Source organism: Pongo abelii, chromosome X, assembly GCF_028885655.2.
Source record: "Pongo abelii isolate AG06213 chromosome X, NHGRI_mPonAbe1-v2.0_pri, whole genome shotgun sequence".
Taxonomy (NCBI): Eukaryota; Metazoa; Chordata; class Mammalia; order Primates; family Hominidae; genus Pongo; species Pongo abelii.
The window spans coordinates 39,039,283-39,054,307 of record NC_072008.2 but is presented as its reverse complement, the minus strand read 5'-3'; the positions used below and the strand labels follow the sequence as shown (position 1 = coordinate 39,054,307).

The 15,025-nt window shown below is 43.7% G+C and overlaps 1 protein-coding gene across 2 annotated transcripts; it reads right to left on the bottom strand.

Moving 5' to 3' along the window:
* Positions 1–4,878: 4,878 nt before the first annotated feature.
* On the bottom strand, positions 4,879–9,867 carry MID1IP1 (MID1 interacting protein 1). 2 transcript variants are annotated; one of them, XM_054544466.1, is made up of 2 exons: positions 9,827–9,867; positions 4,879–6,641 (listed from the first exon to the last, which is right to left on the bottom strand). In XM_054544466.1, exon 2 carries the CDS (start codon positions 6,375–6,377, stop codon positions 5,826–5,828), a length of 552 nt encoding a protein of 183 aa, XP_054400441.1. In that variant the 5' UTR covers positions 6,378–6,641; positions 9,827–9,867; the 3' UTR covers positions 4,879–5,825. The 2 variants fall into 2 exon arrangements, with proteins under 2 accessions (XP_054400441.1, XP_024096463.1); XM_024240695.3 differs by lacking the exon at positions 9,827–9,867 and adding an exon at positions 6,913–7,522.
* Positions 9,868–15,025: the final 5,158 nt, after the last annotated feature.

Genomic DNA, 15,025 nt, shown 5'->3' with positions numbered 1-15,025 from the left:
AGCTAACTCAATCAAGAAAAAAAGAAAAAAGATGAAAGATTATTTGGGGAGGTGAAATCCTCATGGTTGTAGGGAAGATGTATCTGAGTCCGGAATAACTACCTTTGCTGCAATCACCACTATTCAAGCACTGAATAGCAGCGGGAAGAGTTATGTGTACAGATGTGGGTTTTATTTTCCTCAATCAACATTTTATTAATTAAATACGATTCTTCAGTGGAGCAAGGTGACTCCTGAGGTTTGTGGGAAATACGGAGAAAAAGCATGGAATCCTCATTTGTTGAAACCAAAAAAGACCTTAAAGCTTGAGCTGCTCTTGTTTCCTTTCTGCAATCTTCAACCCCTTTGTTTGTCCTGAAACTCAGGGAGACAGGGCAAGAGAACAAAACAGGAATCTCCAGCCTCTGCTCCATCTCCTTATCTTCCTACCCAAGATCAATTCTGCACCACAAAAGGCCTTGTATGCACAAATATGGACAGCCCAGTCTGCATGTCCAAGCTCCATCCACAGCTCCCTACCAAGCCCCAGGCCTAGGGGTGCACACGTCAGCAGCTCATCTACCACTGGAGAATACACCAAGGACAGATGCCTATGAAATCCCTGGAATGGGATCAGAGCCATTTGGACAGGGAACTCTCGGTATCCAAGTGCCCAGAGTGTGGTCTAGAAGTAGGGACACAGTTCTGGACATTCCTTTGGCTCTGAGGATTCTCTGCCCCATGGAGAGTGGCAAGGCCTTACGACAGTCAGAGTTGGGGTCTTGTATAGTGGAGAGTCCTGGGCATGAGATTTGCATGAGTCAAAAGATAATACTAGTTTTCAGAGACAAAAACAGTTGTTGGTAATACATTACCATCATGTCCACCACCTATCAGAAAGTTCTACACAGCTCCAAGTAAACTAGCTAGAGGCCTAGTGAAAGTGTTCGAAGTGACTCAAGAACAATCTTTACATTTCCTTGAGTTATTTAAAAAAAAAAAAAAAAAGACTATGCCTGGCCTTAAAAGAAAATAGAAAAAATTTTAAGTTTAAATTATCTTAGTAATTAAAGCAATTTAGCCTTGATTAGAAGCTACATAAACTTTTCAACTTTAAAAAGACTAGTAATTAATTTTAAGAAACAAATCCAATATGCTACATCTTTAGAGTTTTCAAAAACTTGCAATCAAGTTTTTTTATTAGTTGGAAGCAAAACATTATCTCCAAAACTTTAAAAGAAAACGTTTCTTCTGTCATTATTGTATCCACAACTCTTCAAAATAAATCAAAGAAAGATGCAATGATTGGTAAAAATGTACTAGATGTACCATCAAAAGATAAATAACTTTGGGGAAAAAGGTACATTGTTTGAGATTTGAGCTCTGAATCCACCAGAACTGTGTCCAATTTGCAAACATCTGAGAACCACTGGCAATGCAGAACAGAGGGAGGAAGGGACCGGGGGAGGGAGAGAGACAAAGAGAGAGAAAGGGAGAGAGGAGAGGCACTATTTTTCAAATGATTTTTGCTCAGTAACTAAAAATAAGGGGAAATGATGAGGCATATGCAAATGCCAATAACCTTCATTTAAAAACAAAAAAAATTGTCAACAGCAGGCTAGTTTTCAAATTGGTCAAAAGAGTAATTATGGCATGCTCTCTAACAAACTGTTTTCAGGTTCACAGAAAGAGTAAATTAGGCCAGACCACTAAGAAACATTGTATAAATGTAAAACATGAAAATCCCCATGTGAACAAAGCAGAAAGCTGTGTTTAGGGGCAAAACCAGGCTTTCTCAGAAGCTTTGGTACAAGATTTTGATGTAAAAAATTCTTACATTCTTATCAAATGTAAATATCTGGAGGATAATCAACTGCAAGCTAAGCTGTTCCTTTTTGCCCAGTTCATCTATCTGTGCCTTCCCTTTAGTCATAAACTGCCATGGAGATGGGCACTGTCATAGAGCAACACTATCTCTGAGAGCTCTCTGAGGGGTATGCCACACATTGTATTCGATTCTTAAAATTCAACTCTATTCAACTCGTAAAATCTATAAGTGACTTTGAGATTCCTCAGGAAAGACCTTCTGAAAATATGAAGTCACTTATTGTTTACCTCAGAGGTTAAGCAAAATTTTCAATAGCTTGAGAAGTTTTAACTGGTGAATCTTTTGGGAATTTGTCCTAATTTTGTTTCACAAACTAATCTGGAATAAAATAGTAGTTACCACTAGTGGAATAGTACTTACTGGGCCCAGAAATCTTATTGGTTCATAAATATCCCAATGCTCTTTAACAGCGAGCATCATTACTCCTAGGTCAGAATCACTGTTTATATATAAAAAGTCTCTTACATGAAGAAATATTTTCAAAAATAAAGTAAATAATTGATAACTCTTTAGAGTTTAGTTTTGCTATGTACATGTACTTTTCTGTATTATATATACTGCAATAATATTCTGAAAACAACTTTCAATGAATGTCCCCAAAGTTCTTGCTATCACTTGCCCAAACTGCGATTTTTTAATTTTTATTTATTTATTTATTTATTTTTTGGTTTTAAGTCAAGTTCTCCTTCATGGCTTTGAGAAAGGAAATAATTTACTTGTTGCTTCATGTATATAATTAAAATTATGCTTTTCCTTAAAATGGACATATTGTCCTAAGCCTCATATATTCACGAAGAATGTAGGGTGGGGGCAGAAATGGAGACATGAAACATTTAGTTTAAGAGAGAAATGTGCAGGTCAGCAGGCCCAAACCCCCACAGGCAAGCAAACGGACAAAACCAACAGTAACATGAAAGGTTTTTAAGCATGAATTGAGGAACAGAAGCAGCAGAGGAGATGATTGGAGCAGCATTTGTTTCCTCCCCAAATCTAGAAATTTTATTTCCTGTGTACACCAGTCAGTGGTTGTAAACAACCATTTAATTGGTGTAAAGAACTTAATTTCAATATAAAGTGACTCTGGGCAGCATTGGTGATGCCGTTTCCGAGTTGTAGCCACTGTAATTGTGAATATTAACTGAGATAGTGAAACATGGTGTCCGGTTTTCTATTGCATTTTTTCAAGTGGAAAAGTTAACTAAATGGTTGACTCACACAAAGTGGTGGAGAAATTGTGCATATGTCATTTTTTTTGCTAAAACCTTTTGTTTCAAACTATACTGCTTTAAGATCTCATTTCAGAAGGGCATAGTCTTCAGCCACAGTTGTGATGGTTGCAAATGCTCATAATTGGGCATTCTTAGGGTTTTTTCATCCCTGGGGTTTGCAAGTTGTTCATTTAAAGCATTCCTAAAATGGTTGGCTTCTGGTTTGCAAGCCAGCTGATAATGGTAGCAACCAAAGACTCCAGTGTGTAAGCATGTGAAAGACTCTGCTTACTTGTGCTAGAAATAACAGCATCTAAAGTGACAACTTAAGAAAAACTTAGTGGCTACTAGACTATCCTTAGGACTCTGCATTAACTCTATGTTATTGCTTTTTTTAAGCATATTTGTCAGAACATAGTCAATATGTTAAAACTGAACATGTATGAAAGTTGCTTAGATAAATGTAATCACTGTAAACATCAAAAAAGAGAGAAACTTGTAAAGCATTTCAGCAGTGCCTAAAGAAAATTTTAAGCCTCAAACACTTTATATATAATCTCATTTAATTCTCACTGCAACTCCATGAAGCAGTGTAGTTATTTTTATGCCTGATTACTAATGTGGCAACAGGCATGGAGTTAAATGCACACAATTAGTAGCAAGAGGATTTGCACAGTTTCTGGCTCCAAAGTCTTTGAAAGTCTTTGTGTTTCTACCATGCAGCTTTTTTCTTTTTTTCAATTTCCTTTATTTTTTGCTTGCACTTTGATATTTTAAAGGGGACACAAGACAAGGGGCTGTATGCCTTACTTTTGGTGCTGCCTAGCTTATCTTTATATAAATTAAAGATTAACTTTCTCTGGCAACTGGCAAGCATCCATCTTGACACTTCCACATTTTTTTTCACTGCCGCTAAAAGCTGATAGACTTGAGCTGCCCCTGCCCACCAGCACCACAAAACATTTTGCTTGTTTTTTAAGACCGCAAACTTATATGTATTTTAAATTCAAGCCCTACGAGCTTAGAGAACGCCTCATGACTTCAACAAGTTGATCTGACATTCATCCCCCAAAACAAATAATGAAATAAAGAATATGCAGAGCATATTCTTTTACCTTTCCCACCATCCCAGTAGAGCATCATAATGGCATCTAAGCATTCCCAAGGGCTCCACAGCAGCCTTGATCAGAACTGCTGTCCACAATTGCAGACTGGCTCACTGAAAAACTGGAAGCATTACTGGACGCCGCTCAACAAAGCTTAGCCCTTTTTGGAACTAGTTAAAGAAGTCATCGATCATGTTATAATGCATTTAAATATCTACTCAGATAAACATAAAAACCTGTAAGGTGTGTGCACTAGGATTAGCTGGTCTTCCCTTCTAATTTTCACTTCTCAGTAACCAAGTGAAATTTAAGCCTCGTTTTTATGCCTCAAAACACTTTAGCTTGTGCTTGAGCTTCTTAAAAAATTCAAAATGTTAATTACGCACTCCAATAAGTTAGCCAAATTGGTTGAAAGATACAATATATGTACCTTCCCAAATATTTTAAATATTTCTGAACTTTTTGTTGAGATGCATGGTCTTATCTTGGTACTGAATTAGAAATAAGGTTTGGAAGTAAATTTTGTCAGTACCTAGTTCCCAAACCAAGCTAAATACTTGCACAGATGAATATCCACCACCATGAAATACCAGAGAGAACACAAAATTTACTTTTGCTAGTAAATCAATTAAATTGATTTTTATTTAACGACGAAACCATTCACTGGCAGATTAATGAGGACCAGACGCTTGTCCAATTTAGTTGACACATTTGCTTTTTTATTTTTTAGAATATAGTCTACATCTGGATTAAAAAAAGTTTTAAATAAATTTAAGACATACAACGACAGTGGAACCCTTCATCATTCTATGTACAACACGATAGAATGTCAGTTGGTTCCATTTCGGTTAAGTCCACTTTCTCATAATAATGTTATTATTTTCACTGAGTGGCAAGCTTCGTACAAGGTGGCGAAATGCCAGCTTATACACACTGGGGTGGGGGTGGGGACGGGAGTGGCACGAAAGGGATGGGGTGGGGGTGCCACAGGACTACTATACAGTGTAACAGAAAATCATTAATAAAGTAGTACCGATTACCGACAGACAGTGCTGTTTGTGCGCTTATCACAATGGAATCGCTGAAGTTTCAGAGCAAGGAGGAGATTCGAAATACTTCACACAGGGCCAATGTTACAAAAAGAAATAGTGCAAACAGGAAAACTGATGCAATCCTAGCAACGCCTGGGCCTCCACCGGCCCAACCGCAGGGCGGCGGGAGGCTACGCGCCCCGCCTTCCCCAGCACCCAGCTCCGGGCTGCTTTCCCAAGTGTGGCAACCCAGCGCCGCGCCCTGGTATGGCCCCTTCTCGGGCCCTTCTCCTCCGAAAAGAACAGAAAAGAAACCCCAGGAAAGGCACAGGCTGAATGCAGGGCGTCAGCCCAGTCCCATTCCCATCAACATAGAATGCAGGCCCCCTCCCAGGAGGTTCCTTGGGCCCTCCCATCTCCGGCCACCATTTTCTCCTCTCTCACACGAGGCCCCCTCCTCCACGCAGCCCCACCGCACCTCCTGCACGTACGCAGCCCCCCAATTTGCAGTCTGCCCTTCCCGCCCCCCAGCCAGGAAAAAAAAAAAGCTTTGAGGAATGAGAGAGAGTGAGATGGGTCGAAGAAGGTGCTGGGCGGCCGCGGGCGCCACGCCTCAGTGGCCCCAATTGCCGAAGCCGATCTCCTGCTTGTATCTGTTAGTGAGAATGTTGGCTTTGCGCGTGAGTTTCGAGAGCACAGTGTGCAGCCCGCGCAGGTGGTAGTGGAACTGCTGCTCCAGGTCTTCTTCGCCGGCGTCCGCACCCTCCAAGTGGCCCAGGTCCACCAGGATGTCCTTGGACTTCCAGGCACTGCTCTCCTCGCTCCCAGCCGGTGGAGGCGGCTGGTGCAGGACCCCCCACTCGATGTCGTTGCGGATGGACTTGAGCAGCACGTAGTGGCTGTACATGTCCCGAGAGGGCGCGAAAAAGCTGCCATTGGCGCTTCCCGAGTCGGGGACTGGGGGCGTGCGCTCCTCCAGGCAGCCGCCACTGCCGCCTACCTCCACGCCAACATCGTTGTCTAATCCGGGGTCAGCCAGGGGCACGTCGCGCAGCAAGCTGGGCACCATCACCGTCTGGTCCATGTTGTTCACGGCGCCGATGAAGCGATTCATGGCGTTAAAGAGCGAGTGCTTCTGGTTGTAGGTGTCGCAGATTTGCATCATGGTGGCCGCGCGGACGTTGGAGCGCAGGGACGCAGGGGCACGGGGATGGTCGGCCGGGTCAAGGGGATGCCCGCCTTCACGCGTTCTCCAAGGCCCGCGCTGGGGGCCTGGCTATAGCCGGTGTGGCGGGATTCCCGGCACTCCTCCGCCCTCGCCAACTCTCGTCTCGCTGGCGGACCGGCCCTGCGGGATGGGCGGCTTCTCCTGGCTTTGGCGCCCGGAAACTCGCGATGGCTGAGGGTGCTCTGTGGGTCGAGCCCTGGCCTGTTTGATACACGCGGACGAAAGAACAGATTAGATTATTCACCCGGCTAGGGGGCCTGGGGCCCTTGCCCGCGCGCACCCCCTTCTCTGGCTACAGCTCGTCCGGGACGGCGCCTGGGTGGCTCCCGCGGCTGGGCAGTCCCACCTCCTCGCCCACCTACGGCCGCGGGGAGAAGGGTGTCCCCCCACCACCACCACAACTTCTCCCTCCGAAAAGCCTGAGCTCAAGCAACCAAGCTGGCTGGGGCAGCGATGGGGCGGGGGCACCCACCTCCTCTTGCGCCTTGAGACTCTCCTGCTCGTTGGCAATTCAGTGTTCTAGCTGCAAGCGGCTGCTACGCAAGGGCGCTGCTGCGGTCAGTGGCTGGACTGTGACTGCGGGCGGCGGTGACTGCGTTGGCCCCCTACCCATCCCAGGTGCTCAATTTATAGTCCAGGAAAGGTGTCGCCGGCGCTCAGGGCCACCCCTGGTGTCTCCTCCTCCCGCCTCCCCCGGCAGCACCGAGATAAAAGGCCCGGGCCGGGATGACCGCGAGTAACACTCGCCCGGCCCTTTCTACAGCGGGGGCGGGGCGCGCCGGGCCAGCTCCGCCTCTCGCCTGATACCCGGGCTGAGGGAGGGCGCCGGGGCAGGCCAGGGCAGGGCAGGGCAGGGCAGAGCAGAGGAGGGATTGGAGCAGCTGGACCCCGCCAGCACCAAGCCCTGGGCAGGCCAGTTGAGGAGGGCCGGGCACAGCCTGGGTCAAAAAGGCTTCGGCGTCCCGACCGACTGGAGGGTGGGGCTGGCCTGTGGAGGCTGGGCGGGCCTTGCGCGCGCTCCCCGCGTGGGATGACCGGAATGCACGTGCCTTGGTTGCAGAGTGAGCCCCTCAACCCCGAATCTGGAGTGGCCGCGGACGGGAAACAAGAACCCGGTTTTATTTTTAGCTGTCGGGGAAGAGGGGCCGGCAGCAGGTACAACTCCATCCTGGGACTCTTACGTAAGAAGGGTGACCGGGCATGCTGGGTGCACGTGGACGCGCGGTGCTCCCGCAGTGGCCCTGGCCTTGGTCAGCTGTGGGGGGAGGGGAGCGTCAGAGGCTTTTGCCTCCCTCCCGGGGGGCGGGATCTTTCCCAATCTTTCCTTTAACAGTGGTTGCCGGGGATGAAGAGGGGCACACTATCAGATCTGCTGATTCTTTCAAGAGATCTGCAAGTGGCAATGGGGAGAAGTCAATTTTTGTCCAAGTCGGCTACACACTGATGCTGGAGAGCCTGGGCCATGTGGCCTTTTGGCTGCCAAGAGGCCAAGAGAGGGTGACAGTAGTTAGGTCTAGTCTTGGGTGTCTTTCACCATTTAACAGAGAAATAGGGAGGTGTCTAATTATTTTTGAGGGTGCTTGTGTGAAGTGTTCCTTTCAAAAGATAGTTCTTAAAGCACTGGGTCATTTAGTAGGGCCTAAGCTATGTACCGAATCGCTGGATTTAACTTTTAAGAGCCTTGCACCTTGAATTTCACTTTGAGACTTCCAAACCACAGCCTATTTAATTTTTCCCATCTCATGTCCCTTGCCATATTCCTCATCCACCAGTCCTCTCTGACAGTCCTACAATTACGTTCAATAAGATTCAAGCTTCTCATTTTAAATCCCTTTTCTCGGCCTGGAACGGTGGCTCACGCCTGTAATCCCAGCACTTTGGGAGGCCGAGGCGGGTGGATCACGAAGTCAGGGGTTCCAGACTAGCCTGGCCAACATGGTGAAACCCGGTCTCTACTAAAAATACAAAAATTAGCCGGGCGTGGTAGCGAGCGCCTGTAATCCCAGCTACCCGGGAGGATGAGGCAGGAGAATTGCTTGAACCCAGGAGGTGGAGTTGCAGTGAGCCAAGATCGTGCCACTGCACTCCAGCCTGGGCGACAGAGCAAGACTGTCTCAAAAAAAAAAAAGATCCTTTTTCTCTAAAACTTAACAGAGGTCTCTGTCCCTAGTACAGTTTTTTCCCACAGGATAAAAAATACCTAAGGAAGGGAGAACATAATAAAGGGGTTTCTTTCTCTCCCTCTTTCTTTCACATTAAGACCTACACTTAAATATTTTCCATAGAAAACTATCTTCCTAATTGTCTTTTGAATGAAATTCTGACTTGGTGCCACAAGGACTAATCTGTTGACAAAAAACAAAACAAAACAAAGTCAGTGACCCTTGGAGACAGACCTAAGTCTGAGGACCCACTACCCCAAAACTTATTAGCTCTAGATCACAGCCCATGTTTTCTTACTTGCAAAACTGGGATAGACCTATCAGGGTTTTGAAGGAAGATCAATGGAAAGAAAAATACAGGGAGGGGGGAAGCATTATATAACTTTGAAGCATTAAAATAATTTCACCTTCCCTCTCTGCACACATAGAAACTTTTCTAGCCTCAGTTTCTTTATCAAAAAAATGGAGCTTGTTCCATGGGCCGTGCCAAGGACTTTGATTAAGTTTAAATAAGATAATGTAAATAAAAATCACTATGTAAATTGTAAAGTACAAAGATTAATTGTACTTGATACAAGACCTCATCATAGTGAGAGGTGTTTATGTGAAGAGTCAGAAACCTTAAAAGTGTGGAAATTGGCTATGATGAGCCACAGATCCTTCCACCCAACCCCCAGTGCTTTAGCAGGAAAATAATATAAAATATGTCCAATGAGATTGAAAGAGCACTGCAAGAAGAAAACTCATGAAAAACAGATATACAGTTTCTAGTAGCTGATCTTCTCATAAATTAAAGCGTGCTTTGTCCCCCTTCCTGGACCCATTTGGTATTTTAAGTACGTATGCACCCGGATGAAAACTCGGTATTCAGACTTAAGTTACTAAATGCCAAAATCTTGCCTCTTTTTCTCTTCTTCCCAGTTCCAACAGTGTGATAACACACGGAAAACGGAAATCCAAGGGATCTAGCAAAAGGATTCCACCCAGCAAAAATGCCAGCTTGGGAGAGGGCCCCTACCTAACTCCTTCCTTCTAGCCTCCACCCCTCCCCTGATACGTTTCCTTCCGTCTAGTCTCGAGATAACCCTTCATCCCCCAGTTTCTTGACTCTGGCCACTATTCTTGCACATTTCTTACACTTTCAGAGAAAGATGGCTCATGCACCTGCCTGCAAAACTTCCCAAACCGGGCCTCCCAGCTCCCCCAGACCCCGCAACGACTCACACCCGCCAGGGTAACTCCAGAAGGAAAAGGTCCGCGGGCCAGAGCTCTGGGCCCTTGGAATCACCCCACCACCTCCCCTCTGGCTTCAGCCAATCAGAAGCCGTCAGAAAATATTATGCAAATGAGTCCTGATGCTCCCGCCAGTCAGAAGCCGAGGAGCCCTCCCCCACGCAGCGTCCTCTTTCACCCCAGCCCCGCCAAGCTGGCTGCCGCGTCCCTGGCAACCGGCGCGCAGCCAGTTCCCCACTACGCTTGGCTGTAAAAAAATTAAAATGGTTGCCTGGGGTCACATGGGAGGGGAGCGGGCTGGCCCAGGCCTAAGGAAGGCTAGAAACCTCACTGATTGCCCCAGGCACCTTCCCTGTCCCGATCTGGAACAGGCTGGAGGTGCTGAGCCACCTGCCCGGGATTCAGTTTGCCTCCAGAAAACAGAAGTCATCCGTTGAACAAATAACTTTTGAGTCCTTGTAGCACGCCAACAGCCTCAAAGCAAGAGGCCTTTGGTCTCTGCTTTCTATCCTATATGTTAAATTTCCGGTAAAAGCCTTGTCTGAGGTACCCACCCCCACTTCTTGGTTCACAGTTCCAATTCTGGAATTCTGGATCTCTGTTTTTTTTTTTTTTTTTTTTTTAAGACGGAGTCTCGCACTGTCGCCAGGCTGGAGTGCAGTGGCGCAATCTCGGCTCACTTCAACCTCCGCCTCCCGGGTTCAAGTGATTCTCCTGCCTCAGCCTCTCAAGTAGCTTGGACTACAGGCGCGCACCACCACGCCCAGCTAATTTTTATATTTTTAGTAGAGACGGGGTTTCACCACGTTGGCCAGGATAGTCTCGATCTATTGACCTTTTGATCCGCCCGCCTCGGCCTCCCAAAGTGCTGGGATTACAGGCGTAAACCACCAGCGCCCCGCCAGAATTCTTAAATTCTGGTTCTTAATTCCCACTCTTTTAATTAAGCAACCTGGAAAGCATGCTTTGCTGGCTCATCTCCCCAAAAATGTCCATAAATTATCCCTTGTACTGTGTCCCTTGGATAGTTTGGGTGGGGGGGGGGGGGAATGACATTTTAAAAGTGACCAGAAATTCCTAAACAAAGTAGTCAGCAAGAGTAAACTGGTGCAAGAAAGTCAGACTGGATAAAGAGGAGATCTGGCCTAGAACTGGAAGAAAGATGATATTTTAAGGCAAGAAGCCAGCCCAACCCAAGATAGCAGAGATCCTGGATTATTTTGAGACAGACTTAGAAGGATCCATTTCATGAAAAATGTCCTAGAAATATGACAGTCAGACTCTCGTGTTAAAGGTCATGTAGTCCAACCATCCACTTGTGCTGAAATCGCTCACAACATCCCCACCAAGTGGTCGCCCTTGCCCACATTCTTGTATTTTCCGTTCACCAGTGTTATTCTATCTTTTGGAGCTCTTCAGAAGGCCATGAAGCACACCATCAGATGTTTCAAGGTAGATATGGTCTCCTTAAGTCTACTATTCTTCAAGTCAGTTATCCCCAGTTCCTGTAGCCATTCTTCATATTCTTTTTTGAGTCGCTCATCCATCCTAGTCACTATCTTTAGAGGTAGCTCTGGTTTGCTTTTGAGTGTGGCGCCTCTCATTCCAAGTACCATCTTTTCTAGGACAAAATGGAGTGGCACAGCCACTTATATTATTGTGAATGGTAATTTTTCTAGGTCATATTTATTGAGCACAAGTGCTTGGAAATTAGACTCGTTAACTCAAAAGACATGTTAACTCATTTTAACTTCACAACCACCCTGAGAAGAAAGCAAGGATCAAAGAGTTTAAGGACCAAACTGTCAGAACTGGGATTTGACCCAGTTTTCTAATGCCAAATCCAATGTTCTTTCTATTACTCAATAGATAGCTACTGCTTATAATGCTGCCTAACATTTAATGGACTTATTTTAACAGCTACATCTATATGCTGCCATCTATATAACAAAATTTTGTGTACCCTATAATTGAGTAGTGGGGATTTTTTGGACCAAAGTACAGAACTTTATATTATCCTACTGAAACTTTATCTCATTAGATTTGGCCCATTAGTTCAGCCTGTTTTATTATTTTGGGTCCTGATTCTGTGCTGTAATGCACTTGGATCTTACCCATATATTTGATAACTATTCTATATATTTATCCAAGTTATTGATAATAGGTACCAGGCACCACTGGGCAAGAGGCAAATTGCTGTAGAACATCTGGAGAGCTCCTTCAGTTTGATATCAGTCCATTAATTGGCACCTTTTGGCATATGTTGTTCTAGCCGGCTATGAATCATGTTAATTGTACAGTCATCCAGCCTATATTTTTCTTCTTGACCACAGGATATTATGAGAGACCTTGCTAAGTGCCTTGCTGAAGTCCCAAGCTAATAGCCAGTTTTCTTCCTGTGGAGTCAAGAAGAAGGGCATTTTTGTCATATACTACAAAGAAACCACCATCACATGATACAAAAATGCAGAAATAGCATCATAATATTCTGAGTTAAGATGGGGAAGGGAGTGTATCTCATTGTAATTGTCCTTACAGGAAAAACCATCATGAAGATTTAGTTGAGAGAAGGTAGACAGAAAAATGCCATAACATAAGAACAGTAAGTGGTGAATCTGCTGGCTTCAGACCCACTTTCAGGTTTTGGAATGTCTGAATATGTCGTAGTTAGCATTTTGTCACAATCTCATTTTTTAAAGCATCTTTAGCCTTGCATTTGGAAGAAGTAGAGCACAGGGAAAGTTGAGAATACTAAAGAATACCTTTTGTTATGTTCTCATCATTTCTACATCTTTAAGAACTCTGAACCGTATACAGAACTGTACATTCAATTTCAGTATGGTAGATGAGAAAAGGGCAAGACACATCATAGTTTTTCTTACCACATAGAAACTTCTCAAGTTGATTTTTCCTAGATCCTTAGGATTCCAGGACTTTCTTGTACCATCAGCATAGAAGGAACAATGAGAATGTTCTTTCTTCACTCTATCCTGTTAAAGTGTGTCAGCTTGGTTAGTTTAAATTCTGAAATTAGATTCAAAGTTTACAAATTATAACACCAAGTTAACATAGGGAGAAAACACATAATTATCAATATTTCATATGTTCAAGTCCTAATTACAAATCCATATATATACATATACATATGGGTTGTAGCTTCATTTTGTTGAAGCTACAGTGTCATAAATACATTGTCCAATGGACAGGTTCAATAGTTACACGCCCAAGTCTTCCATAATTTACTCCTCCACCCTTAATAATAAAAAAAACTAGACCTAGACAAGGTACAATGAAGTCAAGGCGAATTCACCTACATCATATTAGACAGTCTGGACAGAGTTAGTACACAAAAGATGTAAGCCTAGAAGCAAATACAACCTACAAGTCCTTCCAGCTATAGAAGACCTTGATAAGAATAGAAAAATAATAAACAATTAGGAAGATTTGAAAAAGGATATTGCAGAGCAAAAGAAACAAAATTTGAACCAAACACATCACTAGAGAGTCAATAAATGTAATTCCAAACAAGGAACAAAACAGGCATGCCAGAAAGTTCAATTACTGGCATAGGGCAAAAGGTTCAGGTAATCCCAATGAAAAGACACAAAAGAGTGAAAGAAAATAGAGAGGAAATGTTGGATAGAGAAGACAAAGACAACATAATATAGGCCAGGCACAGTGGCTCACGCCTGTATTCCCAGCACTTTGGGAGGCTGAGGTGGGTAGATCACTTGAGGTCAGGAGTTTGAGACCAGCCTGGCCAACATAGTGAAACCCCATCTCTACTAAAAATACAAAAAAATTTAGCTGGGCATGGCTGTGCATGCCTGTAATCCCAGCTACTTGGGAGGCAAGGCAGGAGAATCACTTGAACCCAGGAGGCGGAAGTTGCAGTGAGCCAAGATCATGCCACTGCACTCCAGCCTGGGCAACAGAGTGAGACCCCGTCTCAAAACACACACACACACACACACACACACACACACACACACACACACACACACACTATAAGCTTAACTGATGTTTCCAAAGAGACCTCAACAAGTGAAATAGAAGAAATTCAGTTGTAATATAGAAAATTTTCCTTGACAAGATGCATTCATCTGCAGATTTAATAAGCACACTATATACCAGATAAAATTATGCAGAACAGTTGAAAAACAAGCTAGTTGTATTTTTCAACTTCAAAGAAGAAGAAAAAAAGCCTTCAAGTGTCCAAGCAGGAAAAGAAGTCACCAAAAAGATGGTGGTCGCAGGGGAGGAGAGAATCCAACCAGCTTTACAAAAACATTCCACTACAGGAGACAATGGAGCTGGAAGAAAAGAATGTATGATTCAAAAGTATTATATTACTCAAGTGAAAAACAATAAGCAGACATTCTCAAACATGAACTCAGGGTTTTTCTTGAGAAACTTACTGGTAGAAGCCTGCCAACAACAACAAAAAATTAATTGAAATGAGTAATCCAGGAATGGAGAAACCCTGATGAAGAGATTCATAGTGAGTTTGAATCAATTTAAATGCAGAAGTAAGGTAAAACAGCGTGGATACTGGTTGCAGAATATAATGTAAATATTTTAAACCCTGAGGATGAAAAAATAATGCAAGCAACAAAATTGGAAGATGGGGGAATGAAAAATAGCAGAGCTAACCAACTTTCATTGCAGCAGGTCAATCAATGATGCCTAAGACCAAATTGTGCCATTTAAAAACTAAAGACACAAACATCTTAAAACTTTACAAAATATTTTTTCTCAATTAAAGAGATCTTTTAGGAACTAATACATTCCATAGCAAAGAGTCTGTTTTCTAAAGTTCAGTATTTCTTTCAGGGTAATTTCAAGTAAAATTAATTTTAACATTTCATTTAAAGTAGTAGGTATGATAATGTTCTTTTTCTTCATCTGGGTGCAAGGCTCTAGTTACACAGGTGTGCTCATCTTGTGAAAAATTGTTGAGCTGACACTTAAGTTTGAACTTTTTTGCATATATCTTATACTTAAATAAATTTTTTGAAATTCCATTCACATAAAATTCTAGGGGGTGTGAAGAGATGGGGTGAGAGAGTCAACAGTCTGAGGCAGTGACCTGGTTTGGAATTAAATGCTCTCAGTAATTTTTGCATAAAAACATTTGTGAACCCAACTAAAATAGGAATAGGAAAGTAGTAAGTTCCCCAAATTTTGGAC

Bases quoted from the DNA above. Each gene is read 5' to 3' on its own strand.
- MID1IP1 (XM_054544466.1), bottom strand. From the start codon at position 6,377: ATGATGCAAATCTGCGACACCTACAACCAGAAGCACTCGCTCTTTAAC.